A 22,430-nucleotide genomic window follows, 5' to 3' on the forward strand; every position below is an offset into this window, starting at 1 on the left:
TATTTTAGGAAATAGACATTTCAGTTTGTAGATTTTTGATTAATTGTAATAGAAAAAGTATAATTTATTTTACTTCAAAGAAGTTGTTCTGGTCTGTCTTTCTTTAACCACCTCAAGTAGATCATTTTCTCTTTGGAAAGCAGGTAGGCTACTGCAAACTCACTGCAAATATGATTGATTACTTGTTCAGACTTGGCTGTGGAACTGGGGATTGGTCTTCATTTGTTCAAAGTTTAAGTAATACTTAAGATTGTGAGGTTGTTTGGCTTGCCCCAGTACTAGGTCATCCATTTATTAATTTTGAGATCCTCAGAAGATCACTTTATATCTTTTTGAATTTTTACTTGATCTTTTTATTTCTGCCATCTACTTCGGAGAACAGTGTTCCTTGGTCACTTCAGCATGCTTATGTTCTTGCACTTTGGGTTATATAGCAAGATTCTGTCTCTAAAAGACCAAAGGAGCCCCAGGCCTGTAATCTGTCCCTCAGAAAGGCTGAGGCAGGAGTATCTCAAGTGTAGACTAGCCTGTGTTATTTAGCAAATTTGAGGGCAGCTTAGCTACATAGTGAAATTCTCCAAAAAAACAAAAACAAAAACAAGCAAACAAACAAAAAACTTTTCAAAAATGGCCTTTAAATTTCATATTAAATTTTACAATATGTATGAAGAATTTGATAGAGTACTGAACACTTAAGTGCTTGGAAGAAATGTCATTTCTACAGTTGCTGTCATTATTTGGATTAGAGTACATTTTTTTTCTTTTTAAAATAATTTTGTAGCTATAATTTCTTATTCTTTTGTTTGTGTGCCTGATTTTATTTGTGTGTGTGCAGGAGCATATGTGTCGAGGCCAGAGAACGATTTTGAGTGTTGTTCTCAGATGCTGTCCACATTTATCTGTGTTTGTTTAAGACAGTGCCTTTCACTGGCCCTGCATCTTGGAAGTAGGCTACACTGGCTGGACAGCAAAGACCCACCTGTGTCCACCTACCTAGTAACACATGCCACCATGCCCAGCTTTTAAAAATGTGGGCCCTAGAGGTTAAACTCAAGTGCACATGCTTACAGAGCAAATGTTTTACTTATTGGATTACTTCCTCTTAATACTACGGTCAGCACTATTTGTTAGTTAGTCTTGTGTTGTGTTTTAAAGGTACTTACTAATAAAAACAAACCTGGAGCCAGGTATTGGGGTGAATGCTGGAAGATCAGAGAAGCAGAACAAGCCACAGAACTCACCTTGTCAGTTCTTTAGCTGATCCTGTTTCCTCAGACTGGAAACCTGTGAGTCCTCAAAAGCTTAAAAAGCTTAACCAGCCAAAAGTTTCTAGTTTTTGGACTTGATGCCTTATATATCTTCTTGTTTTCTGTCATCACTCACTGGGATTAAAGGCTCACTTCTTGGGATTAAAGGCGTGTGTCACCATGCCTGGCTGTTTCCAATGTGGCCTTAAACTCACAGAGATCCAGAGGGATTTCTGCCTCTGGAATGCTAGGATTAAAGGTGTGAGTACCACTATTTTTTTAGCCTCTGTATCTAGTGGCTGTTCTGTTCTTTGACCCCAGGTAAGTTTATTAGGGTACACAATATTTTGGGGAACACAATACCACCACAGTCTTTTATTATATTTTCAAATAACTATAGCCTGAACTTTGATTAGCTTATGAATTTACTTATTTATTTGTTTTATTTTTTGAAACAGGATCTCTCTATTTAGTTCTGACTGTCTCAGAGCTTGCTTTGTAGACCAGTCTGGCCTCAAACTCACAGAGATCCTCCTGTCTCTGCCTCTGTGATTAAAGGTATTCATCACTATACCCAGCTCATGATTCTTTTTCTTCTAAGTGAATTTAAATATCAAGTAGTTATTCTGTGGATCTTATAGTTTATTTTTTCCTATTAGATTTTCCTCATAGTACATTTGGAAAATAAATTAAACTTCATCTTCCCATGAGTTTTTTTGACTTATGTGATTTGTATTATAAAAACAATGTAGATGAATTTCTGAATTGTCTTAATAAGTAAAAAACATGGAGCCAGAAATTTGAGTTAAAGCCTGAAAGAAAGATCAGAGGAATAGGAAAAACCACGAACTAACCTCACCAACTCCGAAGCTTCCAAAGAGAGCTTCTTCCTGTATACTCACATTTATTGCCTTTTCTGTTCTGTTCTCTCATTGGCTCTCTGAGCCCAGCTACATCACTTCCTCTTCCTACACAGCTCTGTCATTTTCTGTCTTTACAGACCTCCAGACCTCAAAGGTTGGTTCTGGGGTTAAAGACGTGTGTCACTATACTTGGCTCTGTTCCCTAGTGTGGCAGAGATCCTGCCTGCTAAGTGATAGGATTTAGGGCATGTACTACCACTGCCTGGCTTCTTTGTTTACCTACAATGGCTGACCTTTTTCCTCTGATCTCCAGGCAAGCTTTATTTATTAAAGCACAAATAAAATATCACCACAGAACAGAATTGTTATAGGATCATTAAGTAACCTTTGTCTACTACATGGTGATTTAAGTTACTAGAGTTTTGTACTAAATTCAAGGAGCACTGTTGCATGGGAGAAAACAGTATTTCGAACAGATAGATACATTTTGGTTTGGCTAGCTAATTAATTATAAAGTTTTTGGCTTTGAACAGCTATTGAACTTGTAATCTGTTTTGTTATAGGTAAGATTATGTCTTCATCTTTTGAGATTGTAGTAAGTTTATCTGTATCAAGAGATGATGATGACTGGTGGATAGATATTTAGCAAATGCAATATTTTCCACCTTCAGTGACTGATGATATATGCAAATATGAGGCTTTTCATTATCATATGCTCTTTTGGTCTTTGTTTTGTCAATTATAAAACATGGGCGATGAATTAAATACTTAGACTATGTGGTGTTTTGTGTGTTTGCTCTTTTTTTTTTTCTTGCCTCAAACTCACTGTGCAGCCCAGAATGATCTCCATCTCTTGGCAATCTTGCAGCCTCAGCTGATCTTGTGCTTAGATTATAGACCAACATGCCCAGCTTGATAATATATTAATATCTATTACCATTGTAACTTGATCCTGCTCTGTGTAATTTCAGTCTAAAGACCAGCCTCATGTAATTGTTTATGGGTTTTTTTTTTTGTTACTTACATAAGACTCCAGTTTATTCATTTCATGATTTTTCAAAAAATTGTCTATAAAAGAGTAGATACGTATATGTTTACACTTACCAGTGCTTGCAACTCTCAGCTCCAGTTTCATATTGTTTCCCAGAGATAACTTTCAGATCAGCTCTGGTTACTCACTGGGGTGATTGTTTTTACAGTTTGTCACAGCTTAGACTCACGGGAGAAGGGAGTCTCAATTGAGGAATTATCTAGGTTTGCTGGCCTGTGGGCATCGCCTGTGAGAGATTGTCTTGATTGTTAATTGATGTAGGAAGACCTAGCACATGTGGGTGGCACCATTTTGTGTCTTGGGGCCCTATCTGTGTAAGAATATCAAGTGCTAGCTGAGCACTGGTAAGTATCCAAGCAAGCAAGGATTCATGCATTTTTTGTTTTTTTTTTCTGCTCTTGACTGTGGATGTCATGCTTTTAAGTTCCTGCCTTAACTTCCCTGAAATGATAGGTTGTGTTCTGCAACTGTAAGCTGAATAAATAATTTTCTCTTAAGTTGCTTTTATCACAGTACCAGAAATAATTATGATTTTGGTGTTTCCTGAGACCACATCATAATTGTGAGTGAAAAATATTTGATTATGAATGACTGTGAATATGAAAGTATTTCTATTTCAGCATATCTTTTACTTTATTTCCCCAGTATTTTAGGTACCTGTTTCAACTTACTTTTGAAGCAAATAAGAGCATATCAGTTGTAAGAACCACTGCTGAATACATTGAGTTTTCATAAACATTTTTACACCCTCCTTGTTACTGAAAATATATGATAAATCCTAAAGTGAATAAATTGAAGTCTTGGATTAAACAAACAAAAAAAACTTTAAATATGTTTTACTGTTTAAATATGTTTACTAGATGTGATGGCTTCTATCTGTAATCCTAGTACTTTAGGGCTGAAGCAGAAATACTGTTTTCTCTCAAAGAAAAAAGAAAAGAAACAAAAAATAAATAAAACAAAAACCCAATAAGGCAGTGGAGTCCTGTTTGTGTTGGCCAACTCCTCCTGGGCATGGGTCCTGTTTTGGAATGTGTTGATATTGGAGAAAACTGATTTTCCCTTTCCCAGCAGTTAATATTTCCAAATAGCTTCTTGGTAAATGGTGAGACTTTGTGGTCACTTCTTCATTCTGGGATTTTGTCTGGTTTGAACTTTTTGAAGTTTTGTGCTGTCACAGTCTCAATGACTTTATACCTGTATCATCCCAGCTGGGTCTGTAAAATACTTTCTTTGGAGCCATCCACCACCTCTGGTTCTGATAATATTTTTGCGTCCTTTTTTTACATAGATCCCTGAGCCTTGAGAGGAGGGCTTTGATGAAAACATTCCATTTAGGGTTGCAAACTCCAAAACCTCTCACGCTCAGTCTCTTGTTTGTAGTTCCTATCTACTGCAAAGAAGTTGTTTCTCTGATGAACGCTGATCTATGTATGATATAGCAATATGTCATTAGAAGTCATTGTATTGCTATGTTCCTTTAGCACAGTGGTTCTCAATCTTTCTAATGCTGGGACCCTTTAATAGAGCTCCTCATGTTGTGGGGACCCCCAACCATAAAATTATTTTTATTGCTATTTTGCTACTGTTATAAATTGTAGTATAATAAATAGCTGAAATGAAGGATGGTTTAGACAATGCCTGTGAAAGGTCTTTTGACTCCCAAAGAGTTCGCGACCCACAGGTTAAGAACTTCTGCTTTACCTGAATAATAGCTAGGTTTTCCCCTAGCAGCCAAAACCTATCTAGTCTCAGGTTCTTGGCTATTTTAACAGTGTCAGGTATGAGTTCCAGCTCATCAAGAAGTGATTAGTTAACTCTGATAACATTTGTGCTACTGTTGTACCAGTATATCCTGCAGGCAGGTCACTGTTGTAGGTTGCAGGGTTTGTAGCTGGGTAATATTGATGATTACTTTTCTCTTCCTGTAGTGTGCAGAGTACCTTCCAGCACCATGAACTCTAGTTAGTAGGGGTGAAGCTTCTAGTGGGCACCAGCTTGATTTTTCTGTGTTCAACAATATAAGTAACAGTTTGTGAAGCAGTAGCCTTGGCAAATAGCCTATAATGTTTGAAAAGAGGTTTGATGAGACCCCTTTGGCCAGCTCAACAGATGTAACTCATTTCTGGTACTGGGAGGTTTACTTGGTGGCTTAAGATGTCCAGTTGGGGGCATTGTCTCCCTCATTACATATGTGTTTTAAGAAGTTTCTACAGTAGTAGGTTTTCATGTGGCATTTCAAAGGACTTTTAGTGTTAGTTGTTCATTCCCATATTCTATCCTTTACCCTGACATCCCATTTACCTCCCCATTTAATCGTATTCTTGTTTCTCTGTTAACTCTTTATAACAGTATAGTCTGTTTTCCTTAGAAGACCCCTGCTTTCCACTTCCCGGTCCCTTACTATGTACTCAACCTCTGAGGTTATTCTAAATGAAACACACATATTTAAAGCTTAAAAGTAGAATCTACATATAAGAAAACATGCATTGTTTGCTTAAAAATAACAAAGCACAAACAAGACTTTAGTACAGGCCAAAGAAAATTACTTAAAACCCTTATTTTGGGGAGACATTGGCATTTGTATAGAATGCATCTAAAAGTTATTTTAAAAAATTTGTACTCAGAAAATCTGATATGTGTTCTTTTGCAATAAATTTAAACTTTCAGAGTGTGCATGTGTACCTTTCCATGTGGAGAATTAAAAATGTTAGCATTCTAAACTTAAATCCTGAGTTTTAGACTTTATTTCAGGATATAATCATGAAATTCTAATATCTAGTAAGTTTCTTTTTTTAAAAATATTTACTCTGTAAATACTTTAAAAATGAAGACACGGGTTGGGGATTTAGCTCAGTGGTAGAGCACTTGCCTAGCAAGTGCAAGGCCCTGGGGTCTATCCTTAGCTAAAAAATAAATAAATAAATAAATAAATTGAAAAAAAAAAAAAAAGAAGACACACTATTTTCAAGGTCATTCAGTTCTGTATGTAATTCAGCTATGTGTAATTCAGAAGTTATGGGAGTGAACGTATTTATAGAGCAGAACAGACACAGAAAAGATTTATTCAGGAAATTGACATTGTTGTAAGAGACAGTCTCTGCAAAATAACTGTCCTCTGAGAGTGTAGTTTCCATATGTTAGATAGACACATAACTCACTATTTTGCTAAATAGTAAATTTTATACATTTGTTATCTTCAGATTGGCTATTTGTGGTAAGGTGGCATAGATCATTAGGAGTTAGACTCTACATGTTTTTCGTAAGACATTGTGGGGCTACTTGAATCAGGTTCTGTGTAATCAGGGTCTGATTGTTTGGCAGTTTCTGTTCTTATTTTCAAGCCTTTTTTTCTCTACAGTTCCTTCAGTCATTTGATCTAGGCACTGACTTGATGCTTGTGATTTGTGGTGAATAAAACAGATCAGTTCTTTTTGTCCATTGATTAAGTAATGTAGCGTTCCCTAGGAAGATAGACATTAAAAAATAAGTTGAAATTTGAGATATTTTTTTTGACAATCTCACTATAAAGTGGTGTGTGAACATTGTGAGGTGATTGTGTATATGATGTTGGTATTGACTATTTTGTGAACTGAAATGTAAAGGTTACACACAAACACACACACACACACACACACACACACACACACACACAAAACCATTCATTGGTAAGTTGTTTTGTTTGATATTTTTTGAAATGGGATTTTTTTTGCTCTGCAGTCCAGGCTGGCATAGAGTTTGTGATTCCCCTGCCTCTGCATCTGGAATTTTGGAAATATAGACATATGCTACCATGTCTAGACTAAACATAAATATGCATTATTTTTAATATTTATGAGATTTTTTTATTTTCTCTATGTGTATATGTGTGTGTGTTTATGTGGATGTATGCAACATGTGTGTCTGTGCCCATAAAAGCCAGAAGGGAACATCAGATACCTTGGAGCTGGAGTGATAAATGATTGTGACACCTGATGTCAGTGCTAGAACTAACTTGGGTGTTCTTGAAGAGCAGCAAGTATTCTTAAGTGCTGAGTGGTCTTTCTAGCCCTTCAGTAACTACTTTTATTGATTCATGTGACATGTATTTTTGTGGGGTTTTCTATTTTGACATAATCCCCTTTCCCCCTTGGTTGATCACTATGATTTGTGTATTTATGTGTTTCTGCTACTCTTATCTTTTCTTTATATATCCACTATAACACCAGGTGGTCATAATATAGAAATCTAGATTTCACCTCTCAACTGCATATGGTCTGTTATTTTCCGTACATGTGTATGTTTTTAATTCAAGGCCTTATGTATGATACTTGTTAAAAATTTGTTGAATAAATTAACATCTACTTATGGACTTGAATGCTCTTATATGGTTTATATCTCTAAAACTCTTTAATGCTACTGAAAATCAAACTTGGTAGCCACATATTTTATAAATATTGCTAGCTCTCTGCCTTATCCATTTTAAGATCCTGTGCTCTGGTGATTGTTTAGGGAAGAAAAAAAGGTACTATTAATATTTGGTAGATTTGTTTACTTTGCTTATCTGTACTCAGATAAGAGGCTTAATGAGTCTGATGATGTGTAAATATTCTATTAGTTCTAATCATTTACACAGGGGCCTACTTAAATTAATGAATGGCTCACATTGTTTTTAACAGATAATCTTTATATGTTTTCTCCTACCTCTTGTCTTAAGCAGGATTGCTTCACAGTGGAGGGAGAAGATTTAAGGCATGATTTTGAACGGTTACAATTGGCCATGGAGATGGTAGGATTTCTTCCCAAGACACGAAGACAGTGAGTTTTTAAAATTTTACTCATTTTGTATTTCTAGTAGAAAACAAAACATTGTGTTTTTTAATTTAATTTTTAAAAATTTATGTTGTGTTTTTGAGTCTTAGTTTTTTTTATTCTTTGACAGTTTCATACATATATACAATGTATTTTTAATCTCACCAATTTGTATCTGAAGTTTTCCCCTGTCCTACCTGGCCCATGGTCAGGACAAATCTCCTTCACCTGCCAGTCCTGCAGCTGCTGGACCCCAGTAAACACACAGAGGCTTATATTAATTAAAACTACTCAGCCATTAGCTCAGGCTAACTATTGATTAGCTCTTACATTTAAATGAACCCATAATTCTTATTTATGTTTAGTCATGTGGCTTGGTACCTTTTCTTAGTTCTGCCTTCACATCTTGATTCCTCTGTGTCTGGCTGGTGACTCCTGACTCAGCCTTTTTCTTCCTAGAATTCTCTTCTCTGCCTATACTTCCTGCGGGGCTACTGGCCAGTCAGCATTTTATTTATTAACCAGTCAGAGCAACACATTCACAGAATACAGAGCAATATCCACAGCACCTATTTTCAGCTTCTTCCTCTTGCTTTTTCTTCTTCTGTAACCCACTGAATAGAATTTGCTTTGCTTGCATAAGCGTGGAGCCTACCTGCAGCCATATCTATGAAGAAAATGGACTTCCTCTCCTCCAGTAGTCCCCAGTTGCCAACAACTCCATTGCTAGGGATGGAGCCTCATGAATCCCTTCCCTGAACCATGCTGGGGTTATTCACTGGCTTGTTTCCATGCAGTCTTTTGCAGGTCATCATAGACTGTGAGTTGGTGAATTGCAGTGACCATGTCATGTCCAGAGGGCAGCATTTGTAGCACTCCCCTCCATTTTTTTGTCCCTGTCTATGTGGTGTTTTCTGAGTGTTGTGGAATTTATACAGAAGTCTTATTTAGAACAGATTACTCACTAGTTGGGCTAAATATGCGTCTCTGAATTGGCTGCCCACTGCAAAAAATCTTTTTTGACCATAGTTGGAGCAGCACTAATCTATGAGTATAAACATAAATATTTAGAAGGCAGTATGACAGAATGACTTTAGCAAAGTAACAATAGTGGGCCCTTCTCCTGGGGCTCATGATCTGGTCTCCTCAGCTTTTGACCACGGTTGCAATATTCCTTCTTGTGGAGCAAGTCTTAGATCCCATCAGAAAACTGTTGGCTATCTCCATAATAATCATGCCACTTTTCTTGCTTCTTTTAAAGTTTTATAAATGGCATCACTATTGCCTTAGTTATATTAAGATTTGAGTGTCACCTCACCACCTTTTTAAAACTAATCTTTGAGAAGCTGATGAAAGCTGAACTACTTTGGTAAAATGTATATCCATAGACATTTGCATATGATTTGGGGACTTCATGAAGCTTCCTGAAGCCTATCTGTAGACATAACTTAAAAACTGTTACTTTTGTTTTTTACAGTTTTTCATTTTTTCAATAGTGATCTTTAGTGTTGTTATACATGTCTATAAGTAAATATAACATTCCATGCATATTTACATGTGTGCTATTGTGTTAGGAATTCTTGATCTGTGGATGTAGCTCCATGATAGTGTACCTGCCTTGCATACATAAGACCATAGACTCAATCTCTAACAGCAATACTGTTAACAAACAAGCAAACAAAGACCAAAAACAAACCTTTATATGTGTTAATATAAACAAAATGGAAACATAACAAGTTTTAATAGGGCTAGAGAAGATGGCTCATTGGATGAAATGCTTGCTGTGCAAAAATGAGGGCTGGAGTTCAGATCTTTGGAACCCATATCAGAAAAGCCTGGTGGGCATGATGGCCTCCCTTTGATCCTAGTAGATAGGAAGTTAAGATAGGGAATCTCTACAGCCAAGATGGAAAAAAAACGACAAGGTCTGGTTCAGTGAGAGACTTTACCTGAGTAAATGCCTCAAGGGGGAGAAAAATAAGAAAGGACACTTGTGAATTGTAGTGATGACTCAGAGGTTAATAACATTGGCTGTTCTTCCAGATGAGGTGGTTCAATTCCCAATGCCTATATGGCCCCTTACCACCATTTGTTACTCCAGTTCCAGGGGATCTGCTGCCCTCTTTTGGCCTTTATAGGCACTACATGAATGTGTTGCATAGACATGTATGCAAAATACCCATACACATAAAATAATACATGTTAAAATTAAAATTTAGATGAAAGATACCTGATGCTTAACTTGGGCCTCCACATACATTCAATCACTTGCACAAATCCTCTCTACGTGTTCACATGCATGCATGCATAGCACAACAACATACATACACCAAAAAACATTTGTTTCAAAAAATGAAGTAATTTATATTTAAGCAAATTATTTAAAATTAGAGCTATAACCTTGTCTCTTCTCAGAGGAATATTTTTGTTGTTGTTTTTGTCTGTGTAGTGCTGGCTGGCCTAGAACTCACTCTGTAGACCAGACTGGCTTGAAACTCACAGAGATCTATCTGCCTGCCTCTGCCTCCTGAGTGCTGGGATTAAAGGTGTGCATCACCACCACAACCCAGCTGCTGTAGGAATATTTTTTTCATAACTTTTATCTGTTTAATTTTGGAGACAGGGTCTTGTTATTAGGTATTGTTCAGATGGCTCCAAAGATCCTGCGTAAGGGCCTGCCTTAGCCTCTCAAGTAACTCAAACTACAACACACTTCAAATCTAGCTGTTTTTATAATTGTTTTTGAAGTGTGTGTGGGATTCATCTTGAGAAATATGCCATATATGATTGTGTTATGTATAAATAATCTCTTGAGTGATGAGTTCCTACCAGGAAAATACTAACCTGACCTGTTTTTCTATGTATTGGTATGCCTCTTGAATTAGAAAATTGTTTGCTGGATTTTATGACAAGTTGGTTAAAACCAAACAATATAAAGTATAAATGTGAAAACATACTTAATTGGTGACAGAAACTGCAATTCACTGTAAGTTAATATATGAGAAAACCTCCCTTAGTTTCTGTTATATCCCTTGTCCCTTAGGATCACTTATATACTACATGTGACCCTGAATGGATGACATAAATTGAATGAAATGTTAGAAGATGGACTGATTGAGTGACCCTAATGTTAAAAGCTGAATTCTGAAATGATCTGAAATTTAAAATACTTTGAATATTGACATGATGCTAAAAGTTTTTCAGACTTTGGGGCATTTGAGATTTTTAGATGAGGATATGAAACAAATAAGATCATGAACCTATTCTACAGTCTGAGAAATTCCAAAACCTCAAATATTTCTTGTCACAATAATTTTTGAGTAATGTGTACTTTTTCTATATTAAGTAGCAGTGAAATGGAATTTTTGCAGATATAGTGTTTACTTTTCATGTAGGAAAGGGGTTATTTGGTATGACTGGATCCCACCTTGGAAACTTTAGGAAGCAGTAAGTTTCAGTGTGATCTTCCCTGTCGTTTAATCTTCTGTTTTCAGTCCTTCCTTTACAGAAAAATTTGCATTTTAACTACATGGGTCATAGTTCTAATATTTATTTATTTATTATTGCATAGTACTTTGAAAATTTAATTATTCTACATTTGAAATTATTTTTACCTCTTTTCCACTCATTCAGAAAATTTGATGGTTTTGGATAGAGAACATACTGTGTGTAATGCTACTTCCCTTTCTTGTGCCCACAGTTATCTCTGCTAACAAATTGTAACGTTCTTTCCTATTTGGATCTACTTTAGAATTGCTTTTCATAGCTGTGTAGCCATCCTTAAACTTCGGAGTGTTGAAAGTTAATTTTTTTAATACAAATTTATTTTAAAGATAGGTGTATGCTGTGTAACTCAGGCCTACCTTGGACTCTGTGATCTTTCTTTCTTAGACTAACGAGTGCTGGGATTACAAGCATTTGCCACTATACATAACAAAAGCTGTTTTAAGTATTGTTAATGTCCCACCTTTATTAAATGAAAAAATTCGTCAATTATACCGTGTTTTTGCCGTGTATATTTTAAGGCACCTACTTTTTAGCTATTTGTGTTATTTTCTTTTTTCTTTTTTTTTTTTTTTTGGTTTTTCGAGACAGGCTTTCTCTGTATAGCTTTGCGCCTGGAACTCACTTGGTAGCTCAGGCTGGCCTCGAACTCACAGAGATCCACCTGTCTCTGCCTCCCGAGTGCTGGGATTACAGGCATGCTCCACCACTGCCTGGCTTGTGTTATTTTCTAATGTAAGATTATAAACATTTTAAGAATCAAGATTACAACTGGGCATGGTGGCACAGACTTTTAATCTCAGCATTTGGGAGGCAGAGGCAGGCAGATCTCTGTGAGTTTCAGGCCAGCCTGGTCCATGTAGTCATTTCCAGGACAACCAGGGCTATATAGAGAAACTCCATCTCAAAAGAAAAAGAAAAGAAAAAGGAAAGAAATCATGATTCCAGTTTATATTTTAAAATCTTTCAATATTGACTTATATTACATTATGTTATTTATAAGGTGTTATTGCTTAAGAGTTGTATGACATATTTTTGAGAACATTAATGTACCAATTTTTAAAACAAAAATATGAAAAGTGGGTCATACATTTGTGTTATTTTTGACTTCTAGTTTTTATGATGTTTTAGTGATACTGAATTTATTTTTCTTTTTATCTTAGAATACTTTTATAAATTATTCCTTTGGAATTGACTTGTATTTTCTAATTTTAAATTACTGGAAAAACACTGCTTGGGAATTGGATGTTGATTAAATACCTCTTAAATTATATTTGGTTCTGAAGCAATATGTTTGTTTTAATTAGAATATTTCATACTTTTGCAAAGTCAAATTTCAGCTATTATAAATTTTTAATTATGTGAAAATTTAAGAAGACATATGGTTAGATTTATCCTGAGGAAGTAATAAGTCATAAAGATACATGCATTTAGGATATTTTAAAGTATTTTATTTTTTATCTGTGTATATGTCTGTGTGTGATTTGGACTTAGGAGTACAGTGTCCATGGAGATCAGAAGAGGGTGACTGATTCCCTGGAGTTGGAGTTGCAGGCTTTTGTGAGCCATCTGCTATGAGTGCTGGGAACTGAATTTGTGTCCTATTCAAGAGTAGTTAGTAGTCATAACTCACGAGCTGGCCATCTCTCCAGCCCCCTTGAAGGGCTTTAAAAAATTGTGTGTGTTTACACGTGTACGTGTACACGCACACACATTCATGTATGTGTATACCTCTTTGTGAGTATATGTACACGTTTGTGTGAATGAGTGTGCAGTGAGTCCAGAAGAGGCATTGGATCCTATGTAACTGGAGTCATGGGCATTTGCAGGAAGCCTGGCTTGATATGTGGGTGCTGGGTTTCAAACTCCAGTTGTCATGATTCTACTGAAGCCACCTAACTACTGAAGGGCGGGAGTGTTCAGCTGTTATAAACGTCTGAAATGTCAGATAAGTTAAGGCATGGTCTTTTTCAGCTAAGTGGAAGAAGTCATTGATAACCTCTGAGGCATATGAGATTGCAGCAGATGCTAAATGGTATTTAGTAGGAATAGCAAAGCGAAGACAGAGTTTGAGTTAGTATTTTAGTAAACTTTCATTAAGGTGAGGGAGAACATGTTGAATCTAGGGTGATTTATTTAAAATTAAGAGAAAATAAACAGTATTCAAATGAGCGATAGGGAATGAAAACAATACGGCTCCTGAGTCATCTGGGGTTGATGGGATATAGTGTACACATGGAGAGGTTAGTTTTTAAATTGGTTTTAAGTTTTATTTTTATGTGTGTATTCATTTGCCTGCATGTATGTCTGCACCATGTGCCTATTTGGTGTGTATGGAGGCCAGAAGAAGACATCAGAACTCCTGGAACTGGAGTTACAGATGGTTTTGAGCCATCATGTGGGTGCTGGGAATTGAACTTAGGTCCTGGAAGAGCATCCAGTCCTCTTAACTGCTGAGCCATCTCTCTAGCCTGAGCGATTAGTTTTGAATGGAATGTATATGTCCAGGAGGCAAGTAGATAAAGGAGGGTTTGTTTAAAGTATTTCACAGTAGTGACAAGATATTTGCTACTAAATTCCACCAACTTCATAATTAAAAATAATCTTTTCAATGGTACCATAATAAGATACAGGAAAACATTTAAAAAATAAAATTAATTATAAAAAGACTCCTAGGATACTGGATACAATGTGGATTTCAAGGCCTGCCTTTTGGAGATTCCCATTTAGTATTTCTGAATTAACAAGGCAAAGATATTCCAGGCAGAAGAATAGCATTTAGAAAGAGATGGCTCAGAGGTTAAGAGCACTGACTGCTCTTCCAGAGGTTCCGAGTTCAATTCCCAGCAACCTCATGGTGGCTTATAACCATTTATAATGAGATCTGGTGCCCTCTTCTGGTGTGCAGACATACATACAGACAGACCACTGTATACAGAATAAATAAATAAATCTTTAAAAAAAAAAAATAGAAAGGAATGGCTCTTGTGAAACATTATAGCAAATTCAGGCACTAGCAAGAAGCCTTTTTGAACACTTATACAACAAATGCCATATACTGTATGTAATATTATATGTGGAATGTTACATATAAATATTTAATACTTGATATACAATTAATAGTAAAGTTTAGTTAAAATTACCATTCTTTTGTGAAGATTAAATACTTAAGAATTTGTACCAGTGAATTTGTTTTGAGTTGTGGAATGAAATGCGCTTTGAGAATGTACATTGCAAACTTTAATCTGTGCTTTTCTTCTCATAGGATTTTCTCTCTGCTCTCAGCAATACTACATTTGGGCAATATCTCCTACAAAAAGAAGACCTACCGGGATGACTCTATTGATATCTGTAATCCTGAAGTACTGCCTATTGTCTCAGAATTATTAGAAGTGAGTCATTTATTCTTAGTCCTTACTTCAGATACTGAGTAGCTTCTTATTTTTAATCGTATATATCCTTTATATTGATTGGTAAGTGGGTCTATTTAGCTAAAAATAATTTTTTTCAATATTATTTTAAAATAGTGTTTCCAGAAGTTGGAATTCCACCTGGATCCCTGCCTTACTTTACTTGTGAGTGTTCCAGGATCCTTAGGCCTGTGTTTGCCTTCTTGCCCCAAACACATATAATCCCTCAGTTTGTTGATCAGGGTGAATAATTCCACTCTGGCTTGTTTAATGTCTTGGGCCCATTTTAATATTGCTCTTTCTAACTTGAGGTTTCTTTTCTCTTTTCTTCTCCTTTTTTTTTTTTTTTTTTTTTTTTTGGTTTTTTGAGACAGAGTTTCTCTGTGTAGCTTTGCGCCTTTCGTGGAACTCACTCTGTAGCCCAGGCTGGCCTTCAACTTACAGAGATCCACCACCTGGCTCTGCCTCCCGAGTGCTGGGAGTAAAAGCATGCGCCACCAATGCCCGGTGAGACGGGGTTTCTTTGTGTGGCCCTGGCTGTCCTGGAACTTGCTTTGTAGACCAGGCTGGTCTCGAACTCATAGAGAGATTGGAGAGATCTGCCTGCCTCTGCTTCCTGAGTGTTTGAATTAAAGGCGTGTTCCACCATGCCTTTATTTGAAGATGGGGTGTCTTGATGAGTGGAGAGAAGAGGTGAAACTTTTTAATTATTTCCTTAATGGCTTGAGGAGGACTTAAAGATCATCTCTTGTTTCATTGCTCTTTCCAGAGTGATGGTGTGTCGTCATTTCCAGCTAACTCTTCATCTTACCAGATTTACACCATCCAAATTGGTGTTGTTTCTTTAAGGCTGTCTCATCTGACAGATAAAAGAGAACATATGAGTATATTTTAACTGTGTACCTACAGAACATTTTTATATGTAACCATTTGTATCTGTATAAAACCAGTGATTTCATACCATTGTATGTTAATTCAGTTTCTTGTAAACTCTTATTCCCACCAGGGGGAAACATGTTTCATTGTGGAAAATGGCTTTAAATTAGAGGGTAATTCTTATGGGTATTTCTTTTTGGCTTTAATTGTATTTGTTTATAGTGTTACTTAGCTCCTCACCTTTTCTTCCTCTTTCCTTCAGTGATATTGTTTCATGTATTTGTTATACAGCTATAGTCTTTAGTCATGGCCTATATTTCTTCCTGGAATCCCCTCTTTCCTTAAGTAATTTTAAAAATTTGTATATAGTAAGTTCTACTCTTTGTGCTAAATTAGTTTTGACAAATGAAGTCATGTGTCCACTGTTACAGTCTTACACAGAACTCTTACACTGCTCTAAAACTTTACCTTAATTTGTATATTCTACATATAATATAATTTAAATTATAGGGTTAATAGTATTTCTAGATTGGCTTATTTTACTTGGTAGCATGCATTTATGATGTATCCTTTTAGGCCAGGTGTAGTGCCACATGCCTTTAGTCCCAGCACTTGGGAGGCAGAGGCAGGCCGGTCTTGGTGAGTCTAAGGCCAGCCTGGTGTACATAGTGAGTTCTAGGACAGCTAGGACTACATAGAGAAACCTTGTCTCAAAAAACCAAACCAAACCAAAAGACAGAAAGCATTCTTCTACCTCTGGATAATACTTACATTGTGCATGTGCTCTTCAGTTGTCAATCCACTCATGAAGAGCATCTTGCTGGTTTCTGGTTTGGGACAGTTAGGAATAGCTTGAGGTGCCTTTTTTTTTTATTTGAAATTTCAAATAATACCTTTTATATCTTGGTTTATATCCCCTTCCATGGAGTTTAATCTTATTAAGAACTCTAAACTAATTCATTGTGCGTAGAACCAGTTACTTTTCTTCAGCATAGTTTAGGTTAGTTTTTAGAGAAAAAAAGTTATTTACTAGTATGTGTTCAATATAAAGCTACAGTGCCAATTCAGGGCATCAGATACATTCTTTTTCTCTCACTGTAGTGTTTATTTTTTCTTTATATATGACTGATCATTGTTTATTAACTTCAGTGGAATGATACTATGACAGAAGAGGCTAGAAAAAAGAATGCCTTTAATTGGAGCTAGACCACTCATTGGAATAAATTTCTACCAAGATGTAGACTGTTGTATCTACAGGTTGTAATTTTGAAGGTTGTAGACTAGATTTCAGTCAGGTGTTTCAGTTAATATTTTAGTCAGCCATTTAGTATTATGATAAACTAAGACATTGTGCCTGGCGGTCCTATTTTAAACCCAGACATAAATAATAAGATTTCTAGTCTTAATTTAGTATTCTTTTGTCAGAGACTAGTTAAGAGAGGTTCAGGGAAATAGAAATTTAGGGTTTGGGAAATGGCTCAGCTAGTAAAGTGCTTGTTATACAAGCACAAATACCTGAGTTTGGGTCTACACACCCAAGTAAAAGCTGGTCTTGTGCATCTGTGATCCAAGCACTGAGAGAGTGAGAGGGAGGGATGACAGGAAAGGTAATATCCCAATATCAGTACAGCCAGTCAGTGAGCTCTGGTCCCGTGAGAGACTCTGCCTGAAAAAACAAGGTGGAATCAGGCATGGTAGTCATGCCTTAAATCCCAGCACTCAGGAGTAAGAGGTAGATGGATCTCTGTGAGTTCTAGGACAGCCAGGGCTAAACAGAGAGATCCTGACTCAGAAAACAAAACAAGATCGGCAGAAATAAATAAATACCTGACATTGAATCCTGCCTTCCACATGCATGCGCGCGCACACACACACAGATGCACATAACAGGGTGTAGTTAGAGTTTTCCTGCCTGGCCCAGTTAGGACAAATCTTTCTTACCCGCCAGTCCCACAGTCTCTCAGACCCAACAAACAAAGCACACAGAAACTTACATTGTTTACAAACTGTATGGCCATGGCAGGCTGCTTGTTATCTACTTCTATCTTAAATTGACACACTTCTGTTAGTCTATATTTTGCCACATGGATTGTGGCTTACCAGTGTCTTTACATGTTGCTTTCCATGGCTGCGGCTGGCGGTGTCTTTCCCCAGCCTTCTACTTCCCAGAATTCTCTTCTCTCTTGTCCCGCCTATACTTCCTGCCTGGCCACTGGCCAATCAGAACTTTATTTACATAGAGCGATATCCACAGCACTTCCCCTTTTTTTTTAAGGAAGGTTTTAACTTTTACATAGTAAAATTACATATAACAAAACAATTATCAAGCAAGAATTATAGTTACATTATTAAAGAAGATATCCTATCTTATATTGGTGAGTCTAAGGTTTTATATCTAACTTATCGTTTATCATAACTAAGCAAAATTATAACTATCTAGTCTTCAACCACATCAAAGACCTCAGAAGGATATAATATTACCTGAGAACCGGGAGAAGGATGTAAGCATTTTTCAGGAGTCTTGCAAGAGTAGACAGAGACAGCTGGCAGCCTGGACAATCACCTAATGTTCCTTTGTAAAGCCCACAGGGCTAGAGTCTCTTGGTCACTTCTCTCAGTGTCCTGTAGAATGTCTGGCAGTTTCCTCTGCGAAGCAGGAACCTGAAGGACCATTTTGTCAAGCAAGTGTAGTGGACCCACCTTTCTATGGGTCCTGCATGTCCAGTTGATCGAGCAGTCCAGGCAAGAACAGTTTCTTGCCCAAATGGCTATTTTTGCCAAGGTGAAGGTAAACTCCATATGAAGTGTCTTCAGTGCCCATCCTCCTCTCTGAAGTAAATCGGTGCTGCCAGGAACAGACATGTCTCACTGTCCAGAAAGTCTAAATTTTAAAAATATTTTAAATGCCATATTCTGTAGGTCTTTGAAGTATTTGAAGATTACCTATCTGAAATATCTCTGTGTATACCTAGAAGACTTAACTAACATGGCTACGAGTATGATTATCACGGATGATTAATTATTAATCTATTTTTAATTATCCATTACAATTTTAAATGAGCTATACAAACATAATACCTTAAACACTAGTAGAAATATATACATAGTATAACAAAATTAACTTTAAGTTTGTATCAATAGACTAAAATCTATACCAATGTAAACCATTTTAAATAAGTTGTTGCTCTTTAGAAGTAAGTTCCCTAATCTACCCTTTCATCCTATTATATCTATATCATATCCCCCTTTCTTCTTTAGAAAGAGATCTCATTTATAATCAACCTGCTTTAAAGAAAAATATTGGTATTTCTCTGTCCCACACCAGAGGGCTCTTCTGATTTGGGACACAAGAATCTCTTAACCTTTTCTTTTAGCAATATGTCTGGGTTCAGAGAAGGAGTGAGCCAATTCCATTTCCAAAGCCAGCTTGATAATTTTGGGAATGTGGGCGTAGTTTCTCTTACTACTTCCTGCTGGAGGGGGGCGCTGTATCTTATGGGGATACAAAGAAAATTTTAGGATTATAGAGTAGTCCATTAAGGTGAACCTCTGAGCCAGTTGCCTTGAAACCATTCTGGATGTCGGATCATCTGGGCCATTGTGTCATTGGAGACCTTTCAGGTGGTCTTGGCTGATCAAACCTGATGTATCTTAATCTGGAACAAATCCACAGCCTCTGGCTTTCTGTGGAAACATAAGCAGAGACTCCTTTCCAAAGCAACATATCCTTATATCCAAATTTTGAAGTCAAGGTACCTTTAAAATTTACATACTTGTTTAACTCAACAGCTTTTATCAAATCTTTTTCTGCAGTTAAAAATCCCAAAGACAACATAAACCAGATTCTCTGTGTAATATCTATCTTTGTAAGACTGAAACGCTGCTATGGCTGCTGGCTCCGCCCACCTCTGCTTCCCAACATGGCAGCGGTACAGTTTACCACCAGCTCTGGGTCTGGAGCCATGTGTACCATCAACTATCAGAAGCAGTTCTATCAAAGTAGTGCATAGCCCAGAAACTTTTTTTTTTTTTTTTTTTTTTTTTTTTTTTAACTTGCAAAGGCTAAATCCACCATGCAGCAGAGCAAAGTGTTGCTTGTAGACTCCTCGTTACCGCCACACTGCAGGTCAGACACACAAGCCAGAAACCCGCCACAGTAGCTCAAACCGGCAGGCTGTTTAGCTCCGTTTTAGAATCTTTTTTCTCAGGTTTTAGGTGGAAATTATGGTAGTCATGCCTTAAATCCCAGCACTCAGGAGTAAGAGGCAGATGGATCTCTGTGAGTTCTAGGACAGCCAGGGCTACACAGAGAGATCCTGACTCAGAAAACAAAACAAGATTGGCAGAAATAAATAAATACCTGACATTGAATCCTGCCTTCCACATGCATGCGCGCACACACACACACACAGATGCACATAACAGGGTTTTTTTTTGTACTAAAAATTTTTTATTTTAAGTGTATAAGTGTTTTGCTTGCATTATGTATGTATGTGTACCATGTATGTGCCTGGATGTCCATAAGAGGATGTAACATTCTCTGGAACTGGAATTATGATGTTTTTGAGCCACCATGTGGGTATACAGAACTGAAACAAGGTCATCTGCAAAGCAAGTGTTTTTAACCACTGAACCATTTATCCAGTACCCATTTAGAAAACATTAATAATTCAGTCAGGTGTTAATGGTGTATGCCTGGAACCTCAGCACTCAGAAGGTTGAGGCAGAAGGTTCATTATGAATTTGAAGCCAGCATGGGCTACCAAGTGAGACCCTATTACAAATAAACATGATATTCTTTACTTCTGGGATAAGAATAAAAGCAAAACAGCAACTTTATCTGAAAGTTTAAAACACACACACACACACACACACACACACACACACACACACACACAAACATACATATATGCATGTGTATATATCTGTATCTGTTTTGTTGATAGAATGTCTTACTATGTTGCCCAAGATGGCCTTGAACTCATGATCCTTCTGCCTCAGCCTTTGGAGTGCCAGATTTTTGTATTTGTGCCTCCATTCCCAGATATGTGTGTGTGTGTGTGTGTGTGTGTGTGTGTATGTGTGTATGAGAAGCTGGTGAGAACCCATGACCTTTCACATGCGAGGCAAGCTCTCTCGAGTTAAGCATTCACTTGGAAGCATACTTTGAAAAGAAACCATTTGTTACCTTTTTTTTAAAAATTTTAGGTGGAGGAATTCTTGTTAGTGGTATGTTTAAATCCCACTCTAGCCATTATTATGATTGCCTATGTATTTCCTTATATTCATTATGTATTTCTCTCATAAAGTTTTTTTTCTAGTTGGCTTTTGAAAATAATATAATGCAATCTGTGTCATAAACCTTGCATATTGAGTATGCCTTTCTACTTCTTAGGTTAAGGAAGAGATGCTCTTTGAAGCATTAGTTACAAGGAAGACGGTGACAGTGGGAGAAAAACTTATTTTGCCATATAAGCTGGCAGAGGTAAGATTTTCTTGGGCATTAGGAGTTTGAATAGTCTAGAATATAGTGTTTTTAAAATTTTTTTATAAGATGACGATGACATTAGGCAAAATGTATTAATTGGAATATTTTCTAGGAAAAATAATAAATTTTCCATAGATTTTGAAGCTTAAAATTCAGTATGGTTTTATATTTATTTATTTTAATATTAAAGTATAACAAAATAAAATATAAGATAAAATAAAAATTGTCTCATTGAATTTGGACACAAGCCAGCAGAAGGAAAAGAGGCCAAGAGAAGGTATAGTAGTTAGATACCCACTTTTTTGCATACAACACTAAACTGAAAGCCTTAGAGGACCTAGTGCAGACCCGTGCAGGTCTCTTGTGCATGCTGCTTCAGTCTCTGTGAGTTCATAGGAATTTTGCTTACGTTGATTTAGAGGGCCTTGGTTTCTTGGTGTCTTCCTTCCTCTCTGGCTCTTACACTCTTTCTGCCTCCTCTTCTAAGGCTGTTGCCTGAGCTCTGAGGGGAGGATTTGATGGAGACATCCCATTTAGGGCTGGGTATTCCAAGGTCTCTTACTCTGCCTAATGTCTGGCTATGAGTTTCTTATTTGTTTCCATCTGCTGCAAGAAGCTCTGATGATGGCTGAGCAAGGCATTGATCTATGAGTATTGCCGAGTATCATTAGGAGTTATTTTATCACCATGGTTTTTGTTTGTTCGTTTGTTTTGTTGTTTTGCGTTTTGTTTTTTGAAATAGGCTTTCTTTTATGTAACAGCTCTGGCTGTCCTGGAACTTGCTTGTAGACCAGGCTTGCCTTGAACTCCTAGAGATCTGCCTGCCTCTGGGACTAAAGGCATGCTGGGATTAAAGATGTGCACCACTACTGCCCAGTTTGTTTTTTTTTTTTTTTTTTAGACTACTGTATTTGGTTTTACCCTAGGTCACTTGCGATTTAGACTCTGGTTCTTGGTCACGCAAGTAGGGTCAGGTATGGGTTCCATCTGGTGGAGCAGACCTTAAGTCACGTCAGATATTGGTTGGTTACTCCCACAAGCTTTGTGCCACCATTGCCATATCATATCTTGCAAGCAGGATAACATTGTAAATCAAAGCATTTGTGGCTGGCTTGGTGTTTACATTGCTTTTTTGTTAATGTGCAGGGGGTATCTTCTTGTACCAGAGACTCGGTGTGGTTTTAAATAGTAGGCTTTCAC

General features: G+C 36.8%; 1 protein-coding gene across 8 annotated transcripts in view; it reads left to right on the top strand.

The window, feature by feature from the left end:
- The window catches only part of Myo9a (myosin IXA), a 218,134-nt gene that overhangs the window by 66,894 nt on the left and 128,810 nt on the right, over positions 1 to 22,430 (top strand). For all 8 annotated transcript variants that reach the window (XM_036191772.1, XM_036191771.1, XM_036191773.1 and 5 more), the window contains 3 exons: positions 7,861 to 7,958; positions 14,722 to 14,848; positions 21,138 to 21,227. In XM_036191772.1, coding sequence (XP_036047665.1) covers positions 7,861 to 7,958; positions 14,722 to 14,848; positions 21,138 to 21,227 — 315 coding nt within the window. The remainder of the gene's footprint in view (positions 1 to 7,860; positions 7,959 to 14,721; positions 14,849 to 21,137; positions 21,228 to 22,430) is intronic.

The sequence above is a fragment of the Onychomys torridus genome, chromosome 7, assembly GCF_903995425.1.
Source record: "Onychomys torridus chromosome 7, mOncTor1.1, whole genome shotgun sequence".
NCBI lineage: Eukaryota > Metazoa > Chordata > Mammalia > Rodentia > Cricetidae > Onychomys > Onychomys torridus.